This window comes from Salminus brasiliensis, chromosome 3, assembly GCF_030463535.1.
Source record: "Salminus brasiliensis chromosome 3, fSalBra1.hap2, whole genome shotgun sequence".
NCBI classification, from domain to species: domain Eukaryota; kingdom Metazoa; phylum Chordata; class Actinopteri; order Characiformes; family Bryconidae; genus Salminus; species Salminus brasiliensis.
In genome coordinates, this window is record NC_132880.1 from 5,593,195 (window position 1) to 5,620,399 (window position 27,205).

General features: G+C 43.3%; 1 protein-coding gene across 1 annotated transcript in view; it reads left to right on the forward strand.

The window, feature by feature from the left end:
- Nucleotides 1-18,707: 18,707 nt before the first annotated feature.
- Nucleotides 18,708-27,205, forward strand: part of col5a3a (collagen, type V, alpha 3a) — a 99,429-nt gene continuing 90,931 nt past the window's right edge. The window contains exon 1 of the mRNA XM_072675290.1: nt 18,708-18,968. Coding sequence (XP_072531391.1) covers nt 18,881-18,968 — 88 coding nt within the window. The 5' untranslated portion in view covers nt 18,708-18,880. The remainder of the gene's footprint in view (nt 18,969-27,205) is intronic.

Genomic DNA, 27,205 nt, shown 5'->3' on the forward strand with positions numbered 1-27,205 from the left:
CTTCCCTGGAGAGTAAAGGCAGTTACTCCAACAGAAGCAGGATAAAGACTTTTTTAAAAAGTCTTTTTTTTTTTCTTTTTTTAAAAGAAAATACAGCGAATGAGCCAGTGTCCCAATACTTTCGTCCATAGTGTATATAATATCTAGAAGTGTAGTCGATTTAACAATGATGCACCAATATATTTGTCAAGTACAGATCTGCTGATACTGAAACGTCTTGTCGTGACTATAAGTAGCAGTCGTCGTTTTTCAATAACCCCTCCAACCTTCAATATACATCATGTGAAGGAGTTTCTCTTAGCTTTCGAAGCTACTGTAGCTCTACAACCTCTGCAGCACCAGTGCAGAAGGTGAGTAGGTATGTCTACAACATATATTTAGAAACTTCTGTTTAGCTGGAGGGAGGGGGGGGCCTTTAACCTTGATCCTAGGGAACATTGTAACAGCGCTTCGCTTGATAAATCCACCCTGTCACATTCGCCTTCGTCCAAAGCTCAGTTATTTGGCACAAAGAAAAAGGTGGTCACTGAGGTGGGAAATGTGTCAAAAGAATTCCCTCTAGCTTGTGGATTTGGCCCCAATCTCAGGGAGTGACGCTTAAATAATGCTAGTATGTAGGTAGCTTTGGGGTCAGGAGGCTGGTATTATGTTCTGCTGGCTTTTTTTTACTCGGCAAGAGGTGGGAGGTGTCAAAGTGCAGGTGATGGAATCACTGGGCTCTAATGCAGAGGTCACAGCCAAGTCAGGACTTGTTGGGTATTGTGCTTTGGCCACAGCTGCGGAGCTATAAAGCAGGGCTGTAACATAAGAAGCAAAGGAAAAGCCACAGAAGTAAACACATTAATGCAAGCACATCCCCCAACTCACACACACACACACACACACACACACACACACACAAAGAAAATGTGTCTATATGTGTGTGTGTGTGTGTGTGTGTGTCTACTCAGTGTAACTTTGACTTGTATTAGCAGAGGGCAGAGGGTTACACTAGGTGCTAGTGTGTGTATTAATATACTAATATGTGAATTGAGGTCATGTAGTACACCTGTAATTATGGACATTAAAAAGCATACCGTGCCGGGCAGACATAGTCAGCCCCCTCAAAGTCGTCAGATTTGACTGGATGTTAAGTGTTACTTGCACAGATTGTTCCACACAGTGTTTTTATTGTTTTTATTGAAAACCAAAGTCATATGTAATAGTGTCGCAGATTCTCGGTGGGACCAAGATCTGGACACTGGCTTAGCCACTGTAGAAAGTTCGCCATTTGTTGATCACGTGTTGTTTTGGCCTTGGGATCACTCTCCTGCTGAAGGTTTTTTAAAGTGAAGCCAGTATAGCCAGTCCCCACTGAGGAAAGACATGATGCTGCCACCCCCATACTACACTAACACACTTCTGTCACTAAATGTGTCTTGACAAATTGACTATATTTGGGGCAAGGGAGAACTTGAGTAACTGCCATAATCTGCTCTAAATTATTCAATAACTTCTATATATTATTTAGTAACGTCTATAAACTAGTTAATAACTACTATAAATGATTTGCTAACTGCTATAAATTATTCAATTGATAAGTACTACATTTTTCACTACAAATTATTCAGTAAAAACTATAATATATTCAGTAACTACTATACACTATTTAGTAATTATTAAAATGTTCAGTAAAAACTATAATATATTCAGTAACTACTATACACTATTTAGTAATTATTAAAATGTTCAGTAAAAACTATAATATATTCAGTAACTACTATACACTATTTAGTAATTATTAAAATGTTCAGTAAAAACTATAATATATTCAGTAACTACTAGAAATTATGCAAGAACTACTTTATTCAGTAACTAATATTAAATATTCAGTAAATACTATAAATTAATCAGTATCTGCTATACTATACTATATTATTTAGTAACTATTATACAGTGTTCAAGAACTACTTTGAATTATTCAATAACTTCTTTAAATTATTTAATAACTACTATAAATGGTTTGCTAAAAATAATTTGTTCAAAATGTAATATATTTTTAGTAGGTATTACAAATTATTCAGTAAATACTATAAAATATTCAGTAATTATTAAAAGAATTACTTATTCAGTAACTACTATTAAATATTCAATAAGTACTATAAGTTATTCAGCAACTACTATAAATTATTTAGTAACTACTATAAAATATTCAGCAAATACTAGTCTCAGTAACTGCTATAAAGTATTTACTAACTACTATAACTTATTTACTAACTACTATAAAATATTCAGTAAATACTATAATATTTTCAGTAACTACTATAAATTATTTACTAACTACTATAAATTATTTATTAACTACTATAAAATATTCAGTTAAAACTGCAGATTATTCAGTAATTACTATAAATTATTCAATAAATACAGCAAAATATTCAGTAAATACTAATAATAATTTGTGTAGTTATTAAAATGTTTGTAGTTATGTGAGCTCACATACATGCCCTTGGGATTTCAGACGTATTCAGTGATTAGTCATACGGAGCAACTACGAATCATTCTGGATCTACTGCAAAACTAAGATGTGAGTTGTGTGTGTGTGTGTGTGTGTGTGTGTAAGTAATGAGAGTGAGGGTGTATGTGAGTAAAGTAATGAGAGTGAATGGTTGGGTCTATATACAGGACTTGAGGGGTTAACCATCGCCCTTTAGCTTACTTTTATCGTGTCTACGGTGTATACATTACAGAAGCTCTATTCAGTTTTGCTAGCTTTTATGCTAATCAGCTCGGGCCCGCTAAAGTGCCCTTCTCTCAGTGCCCCAGCAGAGCGTGAGACTGTTCACTTCTGTCCCCGGCTTATAAAAGCAGACCGGACACTAACCCCATTCTCCTCAAGGGCTGCTGGAGGGACTTTTAAAAGTAGACACACACACACACACAGACACACACACACACTGCAGTGGAATGTTTGCTGCAGGTCAGGAGTGGCTCCTTCTCCTCTATTGTGTGTCGTCTGCTGAGGAGGTGTGGAATGCAAACTTCGCAAGACAGAAGAGAGAGAGAGCGAGAGCGGGCGAGAAAGAAAAGAAGGCAAGGGGACAAAAAGAAAGAAAATGTCCCTTTTCGAGAAAGGGAAAGGGACCTGGGGAGAGAGAGAATGAGGGGGGGGGGAGAAAGGGAAGGGAGAGGCCGAGAGGGCACACAGAGAGGAGGAGAGAAGGACAACGGAGGATGGGGGAAAAAAGAAGGAGGGAGGAGGAGTTGGAGACTGGCCTTGTGCAGTTTGCTGAAAAACCCGCTCCCACGTATAAATGAACGGAGGCACCCTTGCGTCAGTAATTACTCTAATTAACGCCATGCTGCGATCCCCTCCTCAGTAACCCCGCCAGCAGCGCAGCACTGTGTCAGTATATTTTTCCCATTAACAGTGTGCTGTAATTAATTACAGGATCTGCTCTGCCCCCATGACTTTTCCCAGCATGTTTGCTTTTCTCTTAAAACTGTACAAAGGTTCCTCTTTATGAGGTCAATGCAATTACGCTAAGTGGTTTTTATAGCTGAGACTAATGGCTTTTCTCCACATTCACCACAGTTCCCCACGCTTGCAGAAATGTAAAAAAATATTAGAAAGACTACAAACTGTTTGGATCGGCTTGCTACATACTTTTACATGAGCTGGAACGGTACAATGGTCTCAGCACTGTAAGAAGAACACAACCAAGACAACAGTTGGACACTTTTCTAAATGTTATGTTCTTGAAGCCACTGAAGTGAATGTCATCGGAATCAGTGCATTCATTCACTAACACTCACTCTTAAAAATGTGGGCCAAAGAGGGCTCTTCATAGCCATGTCTCTTCTGAAGAACCTCTTCTGCATTCCTGAAGAACAGCAATGTGAGTAAAGGAAAGGTTCCGTACCAATAAAATGCTATGTTATGTTCCTAGAACCACACATCCAAGCCAAGAACTGCTCCACATGTCTAAATATTTATGGACACCCCCTCCTAATGAATGCTTTCAGCTACTTTAAGTTGCACGTGTTGCTGACACTTGTTGCTGAGCTTGTGTAGGAGAGAAGAACTGCCAGTAGAATAGGAACGCTTGGCACCATGCCTAATGCCAAGCACAGCCTTGAGGGGTAGGAAGCCCCCCCCAGCATTGGATCTGTATTTGGTTTGGCGCAACTGATAATGCCACTACCTCCTGGGTGTGCCAGCCCGCCAGTGAGCTACTCACACCATGTGGGAGGCTGAGGTTCGATTCCCGGTCATGGTGACAGTGCTGGCAATTACTGGGGAAGACTCCTAACTCTGCATTGGTCTGCCTCTGTAATATGAGTAATAAGATAAGAGCATCAGCTAAATGCTGTGCATGTAAATGTTCTCTGGGATTGAGTTTGGAAGCTGGGGATGAGATGGGGTGGGGATCATCCTACATCCTGACCTCACCTTACGCTATGCTCACAACGATTCTCCTCCAAAATCTAGTAGAAAACCTTCTTCTCTGGATGGTAGAGACAGTTACTCCATCAAAGGCAGGACAGTACCCTAGTTTTAATACCTTGATTTCAGAAGAAACAATGAATAAGTAGGTGTCCCAATACTTTTGTCAATTTAGTGGATTTAGAAAACATTCATATTAGGAGTACATGTTGAAAAAAAATGAGATTAGAAAAGCTATTTTACCAAACCTATTATTTACACTACACTTTACACCTTTTGTAGTGTCTTTATGCATATCATCGCTGTCCACAGACATACATGTATCTCCAAAACAGCAACTTTACAGGAGAAGGAAAAAACCTTTGTAACTTCCAATGGAAGTTAATGTAAAACGATTGTTTTCCAAGTCAATCTGGCCCATTTATCCAGAACTAGCAACTATAGGGTTCAAAATAGGGTTCCTAAGACCCCCAGTGAGCAGCCAAAAGTAACAGTGGCAATGCTTTAGACAGTGCTTTAGATAGTACATATAATCTGGCCTTGTATTTCAAATGATCCAAATGGCGTCTGTTGATGGATTTCTACAGAACAGTTCAGAACCTGCTTATCTCAATGTGTCAGCTGGACCCTTCACTCCTCCAGACAGTGCCATTTAATTAAGGCTATAAGGGGTATAAGAAGCCGCCCAATATTGACCCTGTTTGCTTTAACAGCAATAGGCAGTGAACTGTGCAAACTGCAGGTTTACTGTAGCATTAGCATAACTGGATACTTATGTGATCAACAGCTGTTCTGTCTTAAGTTACTGTCATTTTAATACCATTCAATTATAGCACAATGTCTTACACCCCAGTGCTGTGCGTTTACAGTAATTACTAGCATCTAAAATAGCGAAAATTAATTAATAATTAATTCATTGGTTGGTTTATTATCTCCATTCCTTTTGTTTGGTATTCTGTCATTTCTGTGTAAATTCGATCACCATGTAGATCCCAGGTCATTCAAAAGTTAAGGGATGGCCCGGCCTCCCAAGCACAACACTTGATATTGAGACGAACAAGGAAAAATCTGGCCATTTGAGGTGAGCGGAATTCAAACCGTCGGTCAATGACGGCCCATTTTGTGACTTCAAAAGGGTCAGAAACCATTTATCACTGTTTGGGAGACCAAGTGAGAGGCACAGAGAGCAGATCCTTTCAGACGGACCTGCCATGTCTACCTGCAGAAACCTGGAAAGCACCTGACAGGATGTGGATTTATGTCAGCAGGTGGTGGGAGAACCCAAGATGCCTAGATTGGATCATAATTCACATCCCCTTCATGACATGTGTAGGAAACTGTGAGTGTATGTCTTTCAGCGCTGTTACTCTGCCAGCAGCCTCCCGTGCAGAATGATGGACAGTATGTAGATCTTTGAAGAGCTTTGTTCAGTCGAACTCTGAGAGCCTGTGCAGGTGAGTCTTGTGGGGAGAGGGTAAATGCTAATGATAATGAAGGGCTATCTTCGCACAAGCTGCAATCTCAGATTGTATTGCCTCAGAACTTTGGTGATTAAATGACAGTTGAGTGACGAATGTGTTTTCTACACCAATCTGCCATAACATTAGCACCGTGTGATAAATACATTGATTATCTTCATCTACAGTGGCTTCATCTGTCAGGGGGTAGAATCTACATATTAGACAGCAAAGTGGTAAAGGGAAATGGACAAGTGTAAGAATCTGAGCCACTTTGAGAACAGCCACACTGGGATGGCTAGACAACTGGGTCAGAACATCTCCAAAACATCAAGCAGGTCTATGTGAGGGGTTCCTGGTTTTCAGTGGCCAGTACTTACCAACACTGCACCAAGGAAGAACAACCAGCGACAAGATCGTGGGAAAATAAGGCTTGACCTGGGATTCGACCCAGTGATCCTCGGATCACGGTGGCAGGGCCTTAATCCGCTGGAACACTCAGGGACCCTCATAACGCCTCCATTCCAGGGGGTCCACCGTCAGTATATTAGATTACAGTAAGACTACGGTGTTTAGATTAGCTAATAAGCGGGTCCCACTATTACAGCCATAAATGCATTATGTCGCGGGGCCTGTATCACGGCTTCTGAAGAACTGCAGCCGGGAGAAGAATTATGGAAGGTGACTCTTGGCAGAACATGAATCGCAGAGAGTTAATTAATTGGTAAAACATTTTTTCCCTCTTTGAAACCCCTACAAATCTTAGTCTTGGCAGACGACGAGAGTCGGTCTAGGAAACTCAACATGCATATTTTTCTTTGCTGGAGGGCCTCCTGTCCTGTTCCGGCATGCTCCTGGACTAAAGAGAAAGCTGTGGATTGACTGCCTCTGTGTGAGCGTGGAGCTTCTTGCACATCCTCACATGACGACAGAAGCTCCTTCTCCGAATCTCCACCCAGTGTAAACAACTGCTGTCATTTTTACGGTCAGCAAAGTTAAATTTATTACTGGCAGTTAATCAGACATATCGTTAGAATTACAACAGATGATAGTAATGACAGTAATGAGGCTCCGTTTAGAAGACAGTACTTTCCTGGAAGCTTACTGGCATGAATTACAACAGTGCTACTGCTGCACTTACATCCAGACCAGGACAACACCCAGTAAACCCCCCATGGTGCTGACCAAACTTGATAGCATAACTAGAGCACAAAGTTATACAATCAAAGCCATACTACTCTATTTCACGATTATTATCTCATTTGAATGTTACACACACACACACACACACACACATAATAAATATTCTTCCCATGAATCATCTTGCCTGTTTACTGAGTATCTAAGTTGTTGTTTGGTATATAAACAGAAAGTATGTGTCTTTGGTTGGGGTAAAAAATGCTCAGATGCAATTTAACAAGCCTATTTACCACCCTGTTATTTGACATCTGAATGAAACACAGAGGTCCTTTTACAGAGGTCGCATAAAAAAATGATAAGCTCTACTTTTATTGGCTGGTTTACAGCACCCTCATAGTCCAACTGAAGCATAGTCTAGTGTAACCTAGTCTAGCCTAGCACAGCTTAGCACTGTAACAAGAAAGGTGTCATTAAATTTTAGTTTTTGTAATTAATCCCAAGTCTAACCGTATAGTGTTGCTGTCCTCTTGCATGGCTACTTGGCATGATTATTACCAGATGTATGTATAGCTAGCTGAAGAGACAGCAGCCAATTGACTGGGTTAGCTTTTAGCCTAGCACCTGTTTGGCTTCTGTATAGGGATTCCCACAGCGGTGCTTCCTCCAGGCTGCCTTGTCTATCCTCCAGTCGGTGTATCATTCGTTTTTTAGCCTTTGAGGCCTCACTTTCAGATTTTCCAATCTTGTTGTGTTTAACATCAGTAGGATAACTACAGTTCCATGTACCAAACTCTCATTATTCAACAAGGCCAAGGTTCCATGCTAGGGCGCCTTAAATATCATACAATTTGAACAGTGCATTTTCTATCTTATCACTCCGCTGAAAAGGACGAGGGCCCCAGTGCACTCCCCTTCCCTAACTAAAGCATGCCCTGTGAAAGGAGAGAATAGTAGTGGGTGGCCGCTGACACACACAGGCCTGCTACTTGCTCTAAGTGCCTGGGGTTCCTGATACGACTTGAGCTGGACAAAGACTAGTACAAATGTGTGTGAGCACTCGCTTAGATGGTAGTGTTGTGGGTCACTGAGATCATATTACTCCCTCCTACATTAGCCCCTGCATTAGCTTGCATTAGGTATTAACGTCCTTCAGACCGAATGGTTCTCAGCTGTATAGGATTGACGCTTTATTCATTTTCAGAAGTCTGCAATCATCTTAGTGGTTGTTTAAGCATTGCCGAATTAACGGGACCCTCTGAGGCAGCTGCTCTTGGGCCTAAGGCCACCATGCCCAATGCCAAATGTTGCCAAGAGGGGTATACAGTTCCTCAGAGTTGTGCTGTGGAGCAATGGGATTGCGTTTAACTGGGTGATGGAGCTTTATCCTGTACCTTTTTGATGAGTCTGGTGATCCAGTACTGATCACTAATGGTGTTGTGGCTGAATGCTATCAAATCCTCTCAGCGTTGGTCCAACATCTAGTGTAAAGCCTTCCCTGACGAACGGGTGGACAAAATCTGTATTACGATAAACAAGTTGAACAAATCTATATCTATCTATGTACACTATGTGTCCAAATGTTTGTGGACACCTCTTCTTCTAAAGAATGCTTTCAGCTGCTTTACGTTCCATATGCACACACACACACAGCTTGTCTAGTCCCTGTAGAGAAGTACTGCCAATTCAGTAGGACTCCCTGGGGCTGATAAACATGAACCTATTGGCACCTTGCCTAATGCCATGCGTGAGCTAGAGGGGAATAAGGCCCCCAGCATTGAGCTGTGGAACAGTGGAAGAACTGTGTTGGTGGTGTTCCATCCAATACATTTGGGATGAATCGGTGTTGGGTTGGGGACTCCTGATCTCGCTTTTGATGCTGAATGCAATCACATTTTCCAAAATCTAGCAAAAAGCCTTTTCTAAAGACTAGAGAGTTACTTTTTAGTACCCTTGATTTTGGAGAAAGAAAAAACACACTGAATGAACAGGTGTCCCAATACTTTTGTCCATACAGTGTTTCTCTCCGTCTATGTGTCTGTCTATCGTGTGTTCCTTCTCCTACAGTAATACAAGCAAAACACAGTTGTGGCTTACAGTAATGCCCTGATGTATCACATTCTGTGAGTGCTGAAGATGTATGGCTGGGAAAGAAGCCTTAATGGTTTGTGTAAAATGTGCAAACCACAGCATAAATCACATCAACAAACTGAAGCCCATAGCGCTCCTTTATCAGCCCCTCTTGAGACGTCAAACTAAAGCAATTTCCTCTTTAGATCCTAAACACGTCGCTTGAAACAGATTTGCATTTGATGATTTTCGGCTTTGGGGTAAGGTCTGTAATTGACCACACGGACAGGCTGCAAGCTTTCTGGGTTAGCTTTAGGAGGTGGGCAACCTATAACCAAAAGGCAGCAGTTCCTCACTGAATCTGCTCCTTTTCACTGAGCTGGTCAGGAGATCTCGCCACCCAGGCTTTACCTGACAGATCAGTTCTGAGACTTCCAGGACTCAAACAATTAGGTCTGGACTCTGGACTAAATTGCACTCAGAAGGTGCTGGACCACTAAAATAACTACTAGTCTAAACTTGGGCTTCATCTTTTGTGAGGAAACCATGCTGGATATCACCAGAGCTGTGAATCATGTCAACTGTCAAGAGTGAGGAAGGTAATAGTTGTGGTTGTTCTTGGTCTGAGCTGTTAGAGGTCACGCTAAGGAGGTCTGAGCAAGATTTATGAGTTCATAACACAGCCTAACATTAATCACGTACATGGGGTCGTGCAGCAGGCCTCATTATTAAAAGGGAATTTCATGAATTTTTCCAAACATTTGCATAATTAGATCATTAAGACGTAAATAAAACCATTCAGAGTTGTTTTTTGATGTGATAGGAACCAGATGTCCCAAGGCAAAGCTCACAACACAATGTTACTACACAATATGCTTAGGAATATGCCAACTGAGGCCTGGGCCCCATCCACACATATCTGGATATTTTTGTTTCTTTTAAATAAATTTTATTAGATTTTTCCCCTATTTTCTCCCCAATTGGGACTGGCAATTACCCAACCCGTATGTAATCTCCACCCCTACTGCACGCGATGCCCCCATCACTAGTGAGGGCGGACTAGCACACGCCCCCTCCAACACGGTCACAGTCAAGCCGCTCATTTTTAAACTGCTGCCAAAGAAACATTGCTTCGATGCACCAGCCTGTAGACAGCAGTGACGGCCAGCACTGCAGCGAAGCGATGCAGGGGGAGAGCACCGTATACCCACCCTGGAGAAAGCTCTCTCAGGGCCTTGGCTGCCGATGGCTAGCAGCATGACTGGGATTGGAACCAGCGATCTTCTGATCATTGTGACTGCACCAAAATGTCATTTTTGGTCACTGAAACTTGAGCTTTTTCCAAAAATGCTCTTCAAAACTTGTTTTTCTGTATTTTTCTTTTTATTTCTACCCAATTTTATCCAATTATCACTTATTACTATGAAACAAAGAGATACACTGTAATAAATTCAAGTCTCAACAACTTTTTAAGTCTTTACTTTAATTGACCACTCATCCTGTGGTAATGCAAGAGTGACCACAGTAGCCTTGAAACAGTAACTTGCTCTTCAGCACTGAGCCCAAGCAGTCGACCATTACATCAAATTGAAATGTCCACCCAACAGAAAATACCCTGGGAGGAATGACTACACACTGACGGTGAGTAAAGGGGAAGAGGACAAACCCAATATGCATATAAATGATGCCAGGAGCCAATGGGAAAGGAGGTTTACTTGAAAATGTTGCACTTTCAGACCCATGGTATGTTGTTTTAGTATAATGAATATTTTCACAACAAATTAATGCAAAACAGGCAAAGATTTTGGCTTTTCTTTTTCATCCAATTATCCAACCCACTCAGTAACACTCTCCCCCTATCACATGTAATCCTCCCGACCCTGGGAGGGTGAGGACTGACACATGCCTCCTCCGACGCATGCAACCATCCACCACCTCTTTTCAAACTGCCACCACTGCAGCATCACAGGCAACCTACTCCCATGGAGGAAAGCACCGGCTACCCAGCTCTGATGCATTGGCTAGCAGATGGCCAGCATCACACTGAAGAGATGTGGGGAGGGAGAGAGAGAGAGAGACATCGACCCACCGGGAGAGAGTGAGGCCAATTGTGCTCTCTCAGGCTCTGGCTGCTGATGGCAGGCAGCATGACCCCGGATCGAACCAGTGACCCTTGGCAGGTTATATTAGCAGTGCCTTGGCGTGTTTTCAGTGTTGCTGTGTGGACATGGAAAATGGAGCTTTGCATGCCTGTTTCTGGCTGAATCTCAAATACCTCCTAAATACTCCCTATATAGTGAACAACATAAGTCATAAAACTACAGCATCTACCTGCAGATATAGCCATAGATTTCATATTTTCAATGTAAGTAATGGTCTATTACAGAAATATAAGTAATCCCGTGACATGCACAGTGCACTACATAGGGAATAGTGTGTAGAGTGTAATATGGGATTTGATGTGTCTCTTCATGAGGTACTGTCGCCCCATACAGGGCTAGCATGCTCAAGCAAGCGTTTGCGTCTCTGTGTGGACGGAATATTTTCAAAAACGGAGGGAGGGAAATTTATACCCCAACCATTGGATTTTCCTAAAACCTCATGACCATTCCCCTTTAAGAATGAACTTCCATTAAAAAAGTGTCCAAGGGGTGAATAGGCGGAGAAGAACCACCGTCAGAGAAGAATGTATGAACTAATTCCTCTGTGCTGGACAGACATGCATTATTCAGATGACAAAGGGAGGGCATGTTGAGACACGGATGAAACAAGACCACTCTGTCTGAGTGCAGCCGCAGTCCAAGATCTGGAATCGAGGACTATCACGAAACAGGCTCGACTGGATCCCACTGCGAAAGGGCTACATAATGGACTTCTGGACTGACAGCGAGAAAAGATGGAGCAGTTCTAACTCCCTGTGAGAATTTCTCACTCAGAGTTCAGACTGCTGACTACACTCTTCGTAACTATCTGCTAAAACTGGTAAGGAATGCGAGTCCAAACTCAGGGCAGCTTAGTGAGCAGTTGAGCCGGAGTGTGTAAGTGTGTGCAAAAGTCTTGTGTTTGCTTAGTGGATCACCTCAAATCCGTGAGGAATATGTGGATGTCTCAACTGACCCTAATTCCTTCTGTCACTCTCTGGCCCTTTGTGCTCCCTCTGGGATTCCTCTTCACGCTTTGAGCAGAGGATTATCTCTTTCAAGTCACTTGTTAGGCACCTTTCAAAGACCTGTTTAGACAAGAAGGCCGGTCAAATCTTACGCATATATCACAGCATATTGAATATACAATGTCCCCCCTAAAAGTCATCAGATTCATCATTTGGGGTGTTCACCCACCCCTCCTAGCAGATTTGCTCCAGGTTGTCTTTGGTTTAGGGAGATTTCAAATAAATGCCACAGATTCTCAGTTGGATTAGGACTCAATCTGGACTTGGCCATTGCAGAACTTTCACTCAGAGAAGTTTTCAAAGGGACATCTAAACAAGCCTGAGGCAGGAAAAGAACACCTCTCCAACTGTTAAGCAATGAGGTGGATCGATCAAGCTTGGGTTTGTGCTGCAGCCAGTGGCACAGGGAACATTTCCCTGGTTGAAGGTAGAATGGATTCAATGAACTACCAGCAAATTCTGCAAGTAAACATCACACCATCTCTAAAAAAACACTGAAGATGAAAAGAGGATGGCTTCTACACTGTAAAACAAAATCTGTAAAATTTACAGTAAAATGCTGGCAGCTGTGGTTGCCAGATTTCCACAGTAAAGTATACAGTCACAATGTATCAGACACTACAGTAAAGGCTTTGTTTAGCAACCAAAAATGTTATATGTAATAACTGTTTTGTTTACAGTACTTTACTATAATAAAAGAGATGCACTGTAATAAATTCAAGTCTCAACAACTTTTTAAGTCTTTAATTTAATTACTCTACTCATCCTGTGGTAATGCAAGAGTGACCAATGTAGCCTTGAAAGTAACTTGCTCTTCAACACTGAGCCCAAGCAGTCGACCATTACATCAAATTGACATGTCGACCCAACAGAAGACACCCTGGGAGGAATGACTACACACTGACGGTGAGTAAAGGGGAAGGGGACACACACAATATGCAAAAGGATGATGCCAGGAGCCAATGGGAAAGGAGTTTTACTTGAAAATGTCGCACTCTCAAATCCATGGTATGTTGCTGAAACAGCAGTTTTTTTAGTATAATGAATATTTTCACAACAAATTAATGCAAAACAGCCAAAAATATTGGCTTTTCTATCAATTTTATGGATTTTATTCCTATTAAAAACACTGTTTCTGACTAGATAACATTGCATTAATGTTTTTTTCAGAGAAGAAATGTAATTATTATTTTTTTAAGAGTTTTGACTGATATTTATGGCACTTCACTGTTACAGTGTTCAACCCTTTTTTAAGAGTTTACAGTGTTTTACTATCATGGCTTGTAAAATGTACGGACATTTTTTACAGTGCAGGATTTTGATCCTAAACGCACCTCAAAAACCACAATAAACAACCTCAAGAGGTGCAAGTTGGAGGTTTTCAAGGAAAAATGGTCCAAAACCTCCAAACAAGAACTAAAAGCAGGTGTAACCAAGTAGTGACCATGTAGAGTGCCCAAACATTTGCTTCCAGCCCATTTTTTGGTTATTTTGAAGCTGTTATTTTGAAAAGCCCCAGTGACTTTTGCTGCTTGAGCCCAGACCATTATTGTAGTACGCGTACTCAAGGCGTACTTTTGCTATTTAGCAGAACGCCTGCAGCCAGACTGAGCAATGACCCTTGCCTTATGGATTGTGTATCTTGACCAATGGCCATTTCCTGTGCGAAGGTCCGCGCTTTTTGCATGTAAGACATCCCTACTGAGCAGGGAATGTGGGCGAATGTGCTGCAGGAAGAGTGAAGAAGATGAAGCATTATGGGACTGTAGAACTGAACTGGTTTGTCCTGTGCTTTTACTGCAGTGCTTTTCAATAGCTTTACCCCCTTCCCTTCGATTCACAGGCCCTCAGGGAGCAGCCTGATAGGGTTGGGGCTTGGCTCCTGTGCTCCAAATTCATGCTTTTTTGGCCTCTTTGTGAGCATCTTGGCCCGGGGACAAAGGCCTGGCTCATGATGATGTCAGTTGTGTGCATTTCTCAATTAGAGCTGCATCGTGTAAAGCCTCATCTGCTCACATGTCTCAACTGAAGCCGCGGGAGTTTGGCTGCAGGACTTTGGCAGGCGTTAGCAGTGTCTTACTGCTCCTTAATACAGATCTGTCATCTTTATCTGAAGCCATGGTTCGGCCAAAAAGCTAATTTGCACAGACTTCCTAAATGTAGTCAATCAGCCAAGACAGGTTTAGTATCCCAAGCTTGTTTCTTTGGTTTTGCCCTGGTGGGGGGGTGTGGGGGGTGGTGTGTACACTGTTAAAGTTTTCAGAGATGCTATTTACTGACCAGTCCATACTGTCTGTATCTGAACACTAAGCTGCAAACACAGCGCGTTTTGGACTGTCTTTGTGATGTCAGAAAACTTAGGCTTGGATATGTCCTGACTACTTTTTGAATGAGCCAATTTTGCTCTGTAAAAATTCAAGACTCACGATTTATCTGTCCTAAGCACAATGGTCCAGACGTCCTGGTCTTTAGCTCTTCTCAGACAGGATTCGTTTTTTGGGGAAGTGGTGATTTTGGCCCCGTCCGAATCCCCCATTTCATAATATTCCGTCATATCCCGCAAGTATGGAGGCTCTCGAGGAGGCGATTAGTATCGTTGTGAATGGCCCAGATAGCGTGGTTCGCTCAAGTCTGTGACAAACCTTAGTTAAATCCAGAAGACAAGCCAAAAGACTCCTCAGAGGTGCACCGCTGCTGGCAGCTTTAGGTAAGTCATTGTATAGCGTAGCCCACAGATGTGCTATGACCGTGTCGCTGCAAATTTTTACAATAAAAAAAACAATAAAAAAAAAACTTACTATAAGCAGGTTAGAAAATTGGTTATCAGCACTTTTTTGACGGTGACGGCAATATTTATGCTGAGATTTCCTGTACAGTCATACATTTCACATTACTCTACCTCCTCACGTAAAACTAGGTGTTCTCTGGCAAACCTGCAGTCCTCCCAGCAAAATTAGACTTGTTTGGTCTCTTTTTGACGGTAGACTCTACTTTGACGTCAGTGGTGGCGAGAGCTACCTGTAGATCCTGTGATGACATTTCATTTTAGGGTTATTGGAGACCTCTTCACGGGTCTTGTGGTCTGCTCTTGGGCTGAACTTGCTAGAACGCCCTGACCTGGTCATGCTGGCAATGTTTTCCACTTGTAAATGATTAATGATTTAGTGGAACGACTGATTTCTGATTGTTCTGAGATCTTTTTAAACCCCTTCCCAGACTCAGACATCTGCATCTACAACCTTCTCCCTGAAGGCCTCAGAGAACTCTTTGGGTCTGACCTTGACGATCTTCACCCCTCACTTCAACAATCATGAAATGAGCTTTAAATAAGACAGGCTGATGTTCTGCATCTGATTCTAATGTTGGACATCTGAATTGGTGATAAATGTGAGGGTGTCATAACTTTCAAATGAAAATTGCTAATATCGTCCAATGAAAAACATGTATCTGTTCTGAAAGTAACTCTGAATGGAAGTGAATGTAAATTAAGGGTTTTGTCCAAGTAATTTAGAGGATGGTCCCTCATACAGAATGATTGACACAGTGGACAGAGACGCTACAGGGTTCAAACCATAGAGAAAACTTAAAACGGACAAAAATGGAGATACATGTTTTTCATTGGACAGCAGTGATATTTTACAGGTGATTTTTAAAGACGTTTCTGCCTCTGTTCAATGCTGTTTAAATGAAGATCTAATGTGATGTAGTTAGAAACAGGACATTAATCAAGATATATCAATTGCAATGAATCCTAAGGAAGATCACACAGAATATCATCATTATATCCATGATTATAAAGATTATATAATAGTATGTCAGTTGTAAATAAGTCATATAAATACAAATCGATCATTGTAGCTTGTACAAATGCTCTTAGCTGTAAGGCATTACCTTTGGGCCTGTAGCAATATGCCATTTAACTGAGGCATTAATGCACGCTAGAGAGTCCTAAGGCAAACATAAACCCGATCAATCTCACATGGCAATAATAAACGAAGTGGATCCCATTTCATGTGGGTAGGGGGTGCATTCTGTTCTACCAACTCTGAGACTTAGCCAGACAGAACCTTGTCATCTCTCTGCTATGCAGAACACTGATGTCCTAAACTGATCTACACTGCCCTGCAGGAACAGATACCTACCTGCATGTTTAAAGGCCCAACAAAAGGGCTGTGTGTATTTCTGTTACGCATGTGTTCGAATGGCATTCATGGGTAACCCTCATTTATCTAACTAGCAAGCCTGGGTCTGCTGTCTATCACAGGAGATTCCTTCTACTGATAGCAGTGTCCAGGTCCTGTTGAAGCAAGTGTGGCGGGGACAGGGAGAGACTGTGGAGATAACCCCTGCTACATTACTGCCATTCCACCATCTCACTGACCAGACTGACCACAAGTGTGGGAAAGTTCAGCATCATGCATGATGAGTGAATGTCAGTCAAGGGACGCAGACACATTCTTGTTTGTGACATATATATATATATATATATGTGTGTGTGTGTGTGTGTGTGTGTGTGTAGTATGTGACAAACGTATATTGGAAAGAAGAATAAAAAACACCCATACCCAAAAACCACCCATACCCAAAACACCCACACCCAAAAACACCCATATCCCAAAACCACCTATACCCAAAAACACCCATACCCAAAAACCACCCATACCCAAAACACCCACACCCAAAAACACCCATATCCCAAAACCACCTATACCCAAAAACACCCACACCCAAAAACACCCATACCCAAAACACCCATACCCAAAACACCCACACCCAAAAACACCCATACCCAAAACCACCCATATCCAAAAACCACCCATATCCAAAAACACCTATACCCAAAAACTCCCACACCCAAAAACACCCATACCCAAAACCACCCACACCCAAAAACACCCATACCCAAAAAACACCCACACCCAAAACCACCCATACCCAAAAACACCCATACCCAAAACACCCACACCCAAAAACACCCATACCCAAAAAACACCCACACCCAAAAACACCTATACCCAAAACCACCCATACCCAAAAAACACCCACACCCAAAAACACCCATACCCAAAACACCCATACCCAAAACCACCCATACCCAAAAACACCTATACCCAAAAACTCCCACACCCAAAACACCCACACCCAAAAACACCCATACCCCAAAACCACCCATACCCAAAACACCCACACCCAAAAACACCCATACCCAAAAACACCCATACCCAAAAAACACCCATACCCAAAACCACCCATATCCAAAAACCACCCATATCCAAAAACACCTATACCCAAAAAACTCCCACACCCAAAACACCCACACCCAAAAACACCCATACCCAAAAACACCCATACCCAAAAAACACCCACACCCAAAAACACCCATACCCAAAACCACCCATACCCAAAACACCCACACCCAAAACACCCACACCCAAAAACACCTATACCCAAAACCACCCATACCCAAAAAACACCCATACCCAAAACCACCCATACCCAAAAACACCCATACCCAAAACACCCATACCCAAAACCACCCATGCCCAAAAACACCCATACCCAAAACCACCCATACCCAAAACACCCACACCCAAAAACACCCATACCCAAAAAACACCCACACCCAAAAACACCTATACCCAAAACCACCCATACCCAAAACCACCCATACCCAAAAACAACCATACCCAAAACACCCATACCCAAAACCACCCATGCCTAAAAACACCCACACCCAAAACCACCCATACCCAAAACCACCCATATCCAAAAACACCCATACCCAAAAACACCCATACCCAAAAAACACCCATACCCCAAAACCACCCATACCCAAAAACACCCACACCCAAAAAACACCCATACCCCAAAACCACCCATACCCAAAAACACCCATACCCAAAACACCCACACCCAAAAACACCCATACCCAAAACACCCATACCCAAAACACCCATACCCCAAAACCACCCATACCCAAAAACACCCATACCCCAAAACCACCCATACCCAAAAACAGCCATACCCCAAAACCACCCATATCCAAAACACCCATACCCAAAAACACCCACACCCAAAAAACACCCATACCCCAAAACCACCCATACCCAAAACACCCATACCCAAAAACACCCACACCCAAAACCACCCATACCCAAAACCACCCATACCCCAAAACACCCATACCCAAAAACACCCATACCCCAAAACCACCCACACCCAAAAACCACCCACACCCACGGCTGATGGTCCTCGTTTACTTTAACACAGCCCCTGTATTAAGCAATTATTACACTTCCTTCAGCCTGCCTTTGGTTTTACTCCCTCAGCCTGTCCCGAGAGACCCCGCTTCGTGGGAGGGGAAGGAGGGAGGGAGGAGAAGGAGGAGGGAGAGAAAGTTTGAGAGAGGGACGAAAAGTGGATGCGAGGGACGCAGTGTGGAGAGACACTCCAACGACCTTCATCTGCGTTCTGTAGAGTTTGGAGTGGGCAACAACCCCACACTGTCCAGTCTCTCTCTCACACACACCAGTCCACCACCGGTCTCCCTCCTCGCATGGCTGCTGGCTGCTGCCTCCTGTAGTCTCCGGGTAGAGTCAGAAGGCGCGGGCTGTGGGAGATATGGACCGGCTCCGGGGCTCTGCGGCGCGGGCGACCGGGCTGCTGATGGCGCTCCTCTGCGGGTTTCACGCCACTACGACGCAAACGGGTAAAGTATCCGCAGTTTGAGCGATGGAGCTCAGTTTTTACATCCGTACCAGGATGAGCTTTATTTCCACTGCTTTGGGGCATCCTTTGCACTTGCCGTGGTTTCACTGTGTGAAGGGAACAGTGGGGGAAAGTTGGGGAAAAGGGAAGTTGCACTGCTTGTAGATCATTTTTGAAAATGACGATTTTGCCCCTTTAGTTTCGTTTCGCTTGAGTTTATCTGTGGGATCAAACGATTCAGAGATTCAGCGAATTAGCGATTCAGTGATTCAGTGATTCGGTGATTCAGAGATTCAGCGAATTAGCGATTCAGTGATTCGGTGATTCAGAGATTCGGCGCTGCTGCTGCTGCTGGTTTGAACTTGTTCATTGAGTCGCTTCAGGATGGGATTAGTGTGTGTGTGTGTGTGTGTGTGTGTGTGTGTGTGTGTGTGAGAGAGAAGGAGTGTGTGTATATAAACGAGGGGAGTGTTAATACTCTTTAAAGGCCACTAACGGTACTATAGATCATTTTAAAACATTTACCTCCAGTCTTTCAGCCTGTACATTTCCTTTTTCCCCCCCAAAGGCCAAAAATAAGCATCTAAAAAAGATCCCCACCGCTTTCCGAGCGTGTTTTAGGAACATCCCTCACATTTACGTCCTATTTTAACAGTTTATTCGAGCTTCAGCAGCGTGTGTTTACTTTCGGCTCCTCCGCCTGAGGCGCGCTCCCGTTCGCCTCGGGGGCCGTGACGTCACGGCGGAGTTTGCTCGCGAGCCGCGTCGCCTCGCTGTGAAACGCTTTAACGTTGGTTCGAGAAATGGCCGAACTGGAGATCACTGAGCAGATTAAAATTCCTGGCGTGGGGCAGGTCCACAGCACTTTGGCCTCACGCTTGTACTTTGCAGCACAGCTAACTGCGCCCTGCAGCCTGTCATTTTCCCTCCTAGCTGTAATTCCGTAGCCATCAAAAGTATTAACTGCAACGGTGCATGATGGGACAGCCCAGTCTCATAGGGTCTCATATGTCATAGTTCACATCTGAGGATAGAGCTGGGCAATATGACCATATTTTATTGCATCGTGAAAAATTTGGTTATGGTGGCCTGGTTGGTGTGGCGCAACAGATAACACCACTATCTGCCAGTGAGCTATTACACCATGTGGAAGACTGGGGTTCGATTCCCAGTCTGGGTGACTATGCTGCGCTACACCAATAAGAGTCCTTGGGCAAGACTCCTAACACTACATTGGGCCACATCTGTAATATGAGTCACCTTGTAAATCGCTCTGAATAAGAGCGTCAGCTAAATGTCGTAAATGTAAATGGTGGTACACTATAGAGCTGGGCGATATGGGAGCAATACTATATCACGGTATTTAATGACACTTTTCCTCGATATACGATATTTATCACAATGCATGTAATCACAGACTAAATACATCAGATTCTTAAAAACAAATATTCCGAAAATTTTCTGATTTTTAATCAACATCTGCTCAACATCTTCAGCTAATTAAACCAGTCTAATCCGTAAATCCGTAATGAAACCTGCGGCTGATCGGTGTTTATGTATCAATATGGTTAGAAAAGCATGTTGTGTATCACGATATCAAGACTTATCATGATACGATAAAATATCGTCATATTGCCCAGCTCTAGTACACAATATGCTTTTATAAGTGTATCATGAATATTGTCAGTGATAGAATAGAGTGGAGCATATTTTAAGTAAAAATCACGGGACTCAGTATGGGAGAATATTTGAATAGCAGTTTGTCTACATGACAGAATATTGAGATAAATATTGTATATCGTAAAAAATGTCTCTAAATATCGTGATATAAATATTTTCCATATCGCCCAGCTCTGTCTAAGGACCTACAGCTTTTGTTGGTCTGTGGAATGAATTGGCCTCCTCGTAAAGCAGAGATTTTGCAGTAATGGTCATAAAAAAAACACCATAATCGAGGTCCACCCATGCCACGAATGGTCATTGTGGCCAGTTTTCTTGGCAGTGTTTACATGACGGCTTTGGATTCTCCTATCCTGCTTTGGTCGAAAGCTCTCGTTCCTGACCGAGACAGTCCTTATCACTGTGAACGTGTCGGCAAGGCATTTTAGAGCATTTCTATTGGTCAATTTATCATGAAATTGTGAGATGTTGAGAACAAAAGTGTTTTTTCAAGCATCCAACCACTGCAGATGTCCAGTGGACGTCTTGCAGACTGCAAGGTCAGACAGTCTTACTCATGCTTTCTGTGGTGGTCAGTCTCCTCAAAATGGAGTTGTGTTCCCTTTTAGGCCTGACCCTTGAAGAAGTCATTAGTGGCAGGTGAGAGATATGGCCTGAGGGAACGTTTAGCGAGACACAGTGGATTCACAGGTGCCTGCAGGGACCGTAATGTGTCCAGACGGCTGGGGTTAACCCTTTCACTGCCGGCACATGTCCTGGTCCCAGGTTTCTAGTTTCCACATGTAGGATGATGGTGTAGGAGTCTACCTGGAATCTGTTGGGCACAAGACAGGACAGATGTAGAGAAATGTGCAGTCCATTATTATGAATAGGTCTTGGAATCTGTAATTGTGAATCTGTTGGGCCACCATGCCAGCATCCTCAGGGGAATTTTGTGGGATTCTCTGAATGTCCACATAAGAGAATCGATAGGGGATAATGAGATAGGAATGTGGGATGTTGGCATGATATCAGTCCTTTATGATGAGGCCGGATGTCTTTAAACTAGGCGACTGTAGAGTTGCTGAGAACGGAATCTGCTGCTTGTGCATAACTACATATGTTGGACAGTAGAGCACTGCTTTGTTGTTGTGGTCGACACAGGGAGACGGAACCCATTCCTGCAAGCGTCCCGATGTTGTCCCGAAGTTTCTCTTCCTGTTCACATTTTTCTAATCGAGTTCTTCTCAGTCCTCATTCAGATGCAGCAAGTCGGGAAGGCGGCATATTTTTATTTCATGTCTTGAATCCCCATCTCCTTCATATCAGAGTACAGCATGCCTCTTTTACCTTGGCAGGGTGACAGAGGGGAATTCACACACACACACACACAAACACAAACCCCATGTGATCTTGCTGCTTCACACGGCCTGCTGCGACTCCCCACAGGAGAACAGTAATGCATGTTTCTCTTTGATCCCACTACAAATAACTTACAAAAGCAAGCAAATGAAACAGTATAGAGGAGATCAGAGGAAGGGAAGGAGCTCGGAGGTTGAGGGCTACTAGTCAGAACCGTGAGAGGCTTTAAAAATGGTCTGATGTCCTCGCTGCGCCAGAACCCTCCGATCAGTCTCCATTCCGAAAAAGCTGGATTTTCCCAGCACATACCTATATATGTGTTGATAACAGGCACCAGCACCGAGCAGCACCCCTCTCCAATCTACAACATTAATAGCTAGAGTGTAAACATCTGGTCTGCAGAGACAACCCCCACTCTCCCTGCACCCACACTCTCCACGATTCAGAATATCACAGCCTTTATATGTGTCTTTGAGGCACAGTGACTCATGTCTTCATCATGTCGTCTCCGGCTACAGTCTGGTTCACACAGAATTTTATTGTCTACCGTCAGTTTCAGGCAGAAATTTAGTTTGGCTACAGTCAGATAGACTTTTGTCAGTCTACATTTGGGTTCAGAAAGAATTCTGTGGTCTACAGTCGGGTTCAGACAGAATGTTGTCAGTCTACAGTCGGGTTCAGACAGAATGTTGTCAGTCTACAGTCGGATTAAGACAGAGTGTTGTCAGTCTACAGTCGGGTTCAGACAGAATGTTGTCAGTCTACAGTCGGATTAAGACAGAATGTTGTCAGTCTACAGTCGGGTTCAGACAGAATGTTGTCAGTCTACAGTCGGGTTCAGACAGAATGTTGTCAGTCTACAGTCGGATTAAGACAGAGTGTTGTCAGTCTACAGTCGGGTTCAGACAGAATGTTGTCAGTCTACAGTCGGATTAAGACAGAATGTTGTCAGTCTACAGTTGGGTTCAGACAGAATGTTGTCAGTCTACAGTCGGGTTCAGACAGAATGTTGTCAGTCTACAGTCGGATTAAGACAGAATGTTGTCAGTCTACAGTTGGGTTCAGACAGAATGTTGTCGGTTTAGACAAAATGTTGTCAGTCTACAGTCGGGTTCAGACAGAATGTTGTCAGTCTACAGTCGAGTTAAGACAGAATGTTGTCAGTCTACAGTCGGGTTCAGACACAATTGTCTTGGTCTACAGTAAGATTCCGACAGTTTTGTAAGTCTACAGTTGCTTTCAGACAGAATTTTGGTAGTCCACAGTTGGGTTTAGACAACTTTGTTGGTCTACAGTTGAGCCCGGACATAATTTTGTCAGTCTACAGTTGAGTTCCACCAATTTCAGTTTTGTATGACAAATTCGGTTCAGACAGAATTGTGTTGGTCTACAGTTGCTTTCAGACAGAATGTTGTCAGTCTGCATTTGAGTTTGTCGGACTACTTTGGTTCAGACAGAATGTTATTGTCGACAGTCGGGTTTATACAATTTGGTCAAGCTGCAGTCAGGTGCAGACAATTTGGTCAGTCTACAGTTCAGACAGAATTTTGTATGGTGTACAGTCTACAGTTGGGTTGAGACAATTCCGGTTTTGTATGACAAGTTCGGTTCAGAGAGAAATGTGTCGGTCTGCAGTCTGGTTCTGACAGAATTTGAATGTTAGAATGTTGTCAGTCTGCATTTTGTAGAGTTTTGTAGGACTTCTTCATTTCAGACTGCATTTTATTGTTGACAGTCGGGTTTAAACTGAATCTTGTCAGTCAAAAGTTGCGTTCAGACAGACTTTTGTTGGTCTACAGTCAGATCCAGACAGTTTGTTTGTTGGACATTTTTAGGTTCAGCCAGAATTGGTGGTCTGCAGTCAGATTCACAGACTTTTCTTTTCTACAGTTGGGTTCTGACAGACATTTGTGGTCTACATTCAGGTTCAGAAAGAACTTTGTCATCCTACAGTTGGCTTCAGAGTTTTGTTAGCCTGCAGTTGAGTTAGACAGTCTAAGGGATTCGTTTTTGGACTTAGGCAGAATAGTCCTGCTGTACATTCAGGTTTGCTTCTATCTACATTTATATTAATGGGGTCTTTTGCAGTTCAAGACTGTGGAAAACTGGGTCCAGGGAATCTTCCCTCTGTTGGCACCGTGTGTTAAGGACTGTGTGCTTTCTCATGCAACATAAAAAAGTTGTAGATGAAACACATCCAGGAAACAACACAGAAGTGTCATCACACACACACTCCAACCCCAGTCACTTGACCTGAGGCTGATCTCACTGCAGGCCTTAAAGAGAGCGTCCTCCTGCTACACTGGAGTGGACACTCGATGGTAAACTGCAGGAGATGCTGCACTGTTGTCTTTATAATTCAAGGCACCACACCCATGCTGTGCGAGCACATAAAAGGCAGGAAATCATATGGAACATGAAATCCAGCCTGGGATGAAACACCAAGGGATATCTGAAGTCAGCAGGGGTGTCCAAATATATTGTTCTTTCACTGTTATTGCTGCAGTGGCCTTCAGCATGTCACATACCCTCCTCTTTCCAAAAAAGGCCCTGGTGTACTGGTGTGCATTCAAGTTATACTGCTGTCTAAAGCTCTAAAAAGTAGGTGTTCATACACAAGAGTTGTGGTCAGTGATCTGGGAACGTGCTGCATTGTTGATGGTCAGTGTCTGGGACTGCAGGCTGCAGGTGTTTCCTCCGCGGGCCCTGCAGCTCTGGAGCAGTCTGGCCCTCTCACAGTGAGCAAACACCAGCAGAACAAACTGTAGAAGGACAGGAATGTGAGAGTGATGTGTAATGATGCCAAGCTCATTGCCACAGCACTACAGTTCTCACACAAGTTCCCATACTCACACGCTTGCTCTCCATTGTACAATCTGTCAACCCATATAACTGGATCCACTCTTATCAAAGGTGGCTCTGGCTGCAGGCCTGGAGAAAGACCATGCTTCGGTGGTAAAGCTCAGCTTTACAGAGAAATCTGACGACAAAATTGAATCCTCTGCATTCCCTGAGAAGTGCACTTAGCAGACAGTAAAGCAGTATGTTGGAGCACTCTTGTTTATCCAGACTTTTACTGGAACATGAAGGAGACAGCGCTGAGGTTCCAAGCTGTCTCATATAAGTGTCCACCAGCCAGAATGGCTCCAGCTCTAGGTAACAGTAGGGGTAACTTACAGGAGATTCAGCCTCTAAGCACCGTCAACATATGCAGGAATGAGACGAGACTTTGAAGTGACTCTCATATAACCACTACTTACACTATATGTCCAAATGTTTGTGGACACCCCTTCTAATAAATGCATTCAGCTACTTAAAGTTGCACCCACTGTTGACACAGATGTGCAAATGCACTCACACACACACACATGCATATTGTGTAGTCCCTGTAGAGAAGTATCAGCAATAGAATAGGACTCCCTGGCGCAGAAAAGCATGAACGTTTTGGCACCATCTAGGTTGGGCTAGAGGGGTATAAAGGGGCTTGAGCAGTGGAACTGCGCTCTCTGGAATGATGGTACTTTTGGGATGTGCAGGATAAACTCTTTTTTAATTATCTTAATTTCAGAAGAAACAATGAATTAGCAGCCGTCCCAATAATTTTGTCCTCAAAGTGTATTATTTTATAAATAATTCATTCATTCATCTCCTTATCCGCTTTTTTTCCTGGTTGAGGGATGCAACGGCTTCAGAGCTGACCCAGAATCGTTGGTTAGAGGGGTGTAAGGTCGCCCAGCATTGAACTGTGTTCTCTGGAATGATGGTGTGAGTTTGGGAGTTGTGGATGAGGAGGGGTGGTGTTCATATTTCCTCTGTGAGGTCTGGATCAGGGAACAGAGGCTGAACCATTGAAATAGCCATCCACCAAAGTCAGAAGCACCTGGCTCTTAAAGGGAATGGCGGGTGACGGGTGCCGCTGATTGGTTAATTGCATGTTACCCCCAAAACACACCCATGATCAATTAAGAGACTCAGTACATTCCTTTTTCATGCTTTGAGCCGTGCAAGGCGTACTTTTCCCGTCGTTATGATAGCAAAGACACAAAGACACGCCCTAAATCAATCGTGGTGACAACTGGTCAGAGTGGACAAAGGCCATGCAGGGTGCTGGTCTACGAGACAGCTAGTAGAGCTGGGTGTGGCTTAGCTCTATTGTCCTTTGCATCCTCGCTCCACTGCCTCTGTGCACTCAGCCTTCTCTTCAGACCCCTAGAGAGGTCACATGCTGGCTAATTTCATTAAATCAGGCCTTGTAATGGTAAGGAGATGTTTACAATTTCAGGAAAATGTCCAAATGTTTGTGGACACCCCTTCTAATGAATGCATCCGGCCACTTTACACTGCACCCATTGCTGACACAGATGTGCAAATACACGTGCAAACACACACACACATAGCTTGTCTACTCCCTGTGGTGAAGTGTTAATACAGCCAATAGAATAGGACTATCAGGAGCAGTTAAATATAAACCTATTGGCAGCATGTCTAATGGCAGGCATAGGCTAGAAAGATTGTAAGGCCCCCAGCATTGAGCTGAGGAGCAGTGAAGCTACATAGATTGTCTATAGTGATGGTGCTCCCTCCAGTCCTCTCAGCAATACTCCTCCAAAATCTAGTAGAAAGCCTTCTTCTTCCCTGGACAGTAGAGACAGTTACTCCAACAAAACTCTGCTTTTTTAATACCCTTGATTTCAGAGGAAACAGTGAATGAGCAGATGTCCCAATACATTTGTCCATATAGTTTATGTAGGTGTTTGTTGACACAGATGAAGCCTAACCTTGCATTTGCACATTGCTCTGTCAGTGGGGATTCCCTGTTTTAGCCTAGGAGTGGTCTTAATGTGTGTTTTGGAAAGCAGGCTAATAGGGTTGTGGTTTGACTTTACAACGGCTTGCAAGGTCACGGTATGGAAATGGAGTGTTTTCTCACTGTGTGTCGATTAGAGCATTGAGGTCTGAGGAGATAGGGAGAATGGAGATGAATCCGCAGGCTTGCTCCTTCAGAGACTTTTCACTTCAGCTGTGGGCTTATTGTTCCTGTGGGTGATGGCTTTATGGTAGTGTATTGTGTGAAGCCCGGGAGGAGGACCTGTATCATGGAGAAGCAAAATTTCCTTGCTCTTTTAGGAATAAAAGAGACTGATTTAAAGCCACAGGCACATAAGAAGTCTGCAGTTTGCGTACACCTTCCAAAAATGGACCAGAAGCCTAAAAATC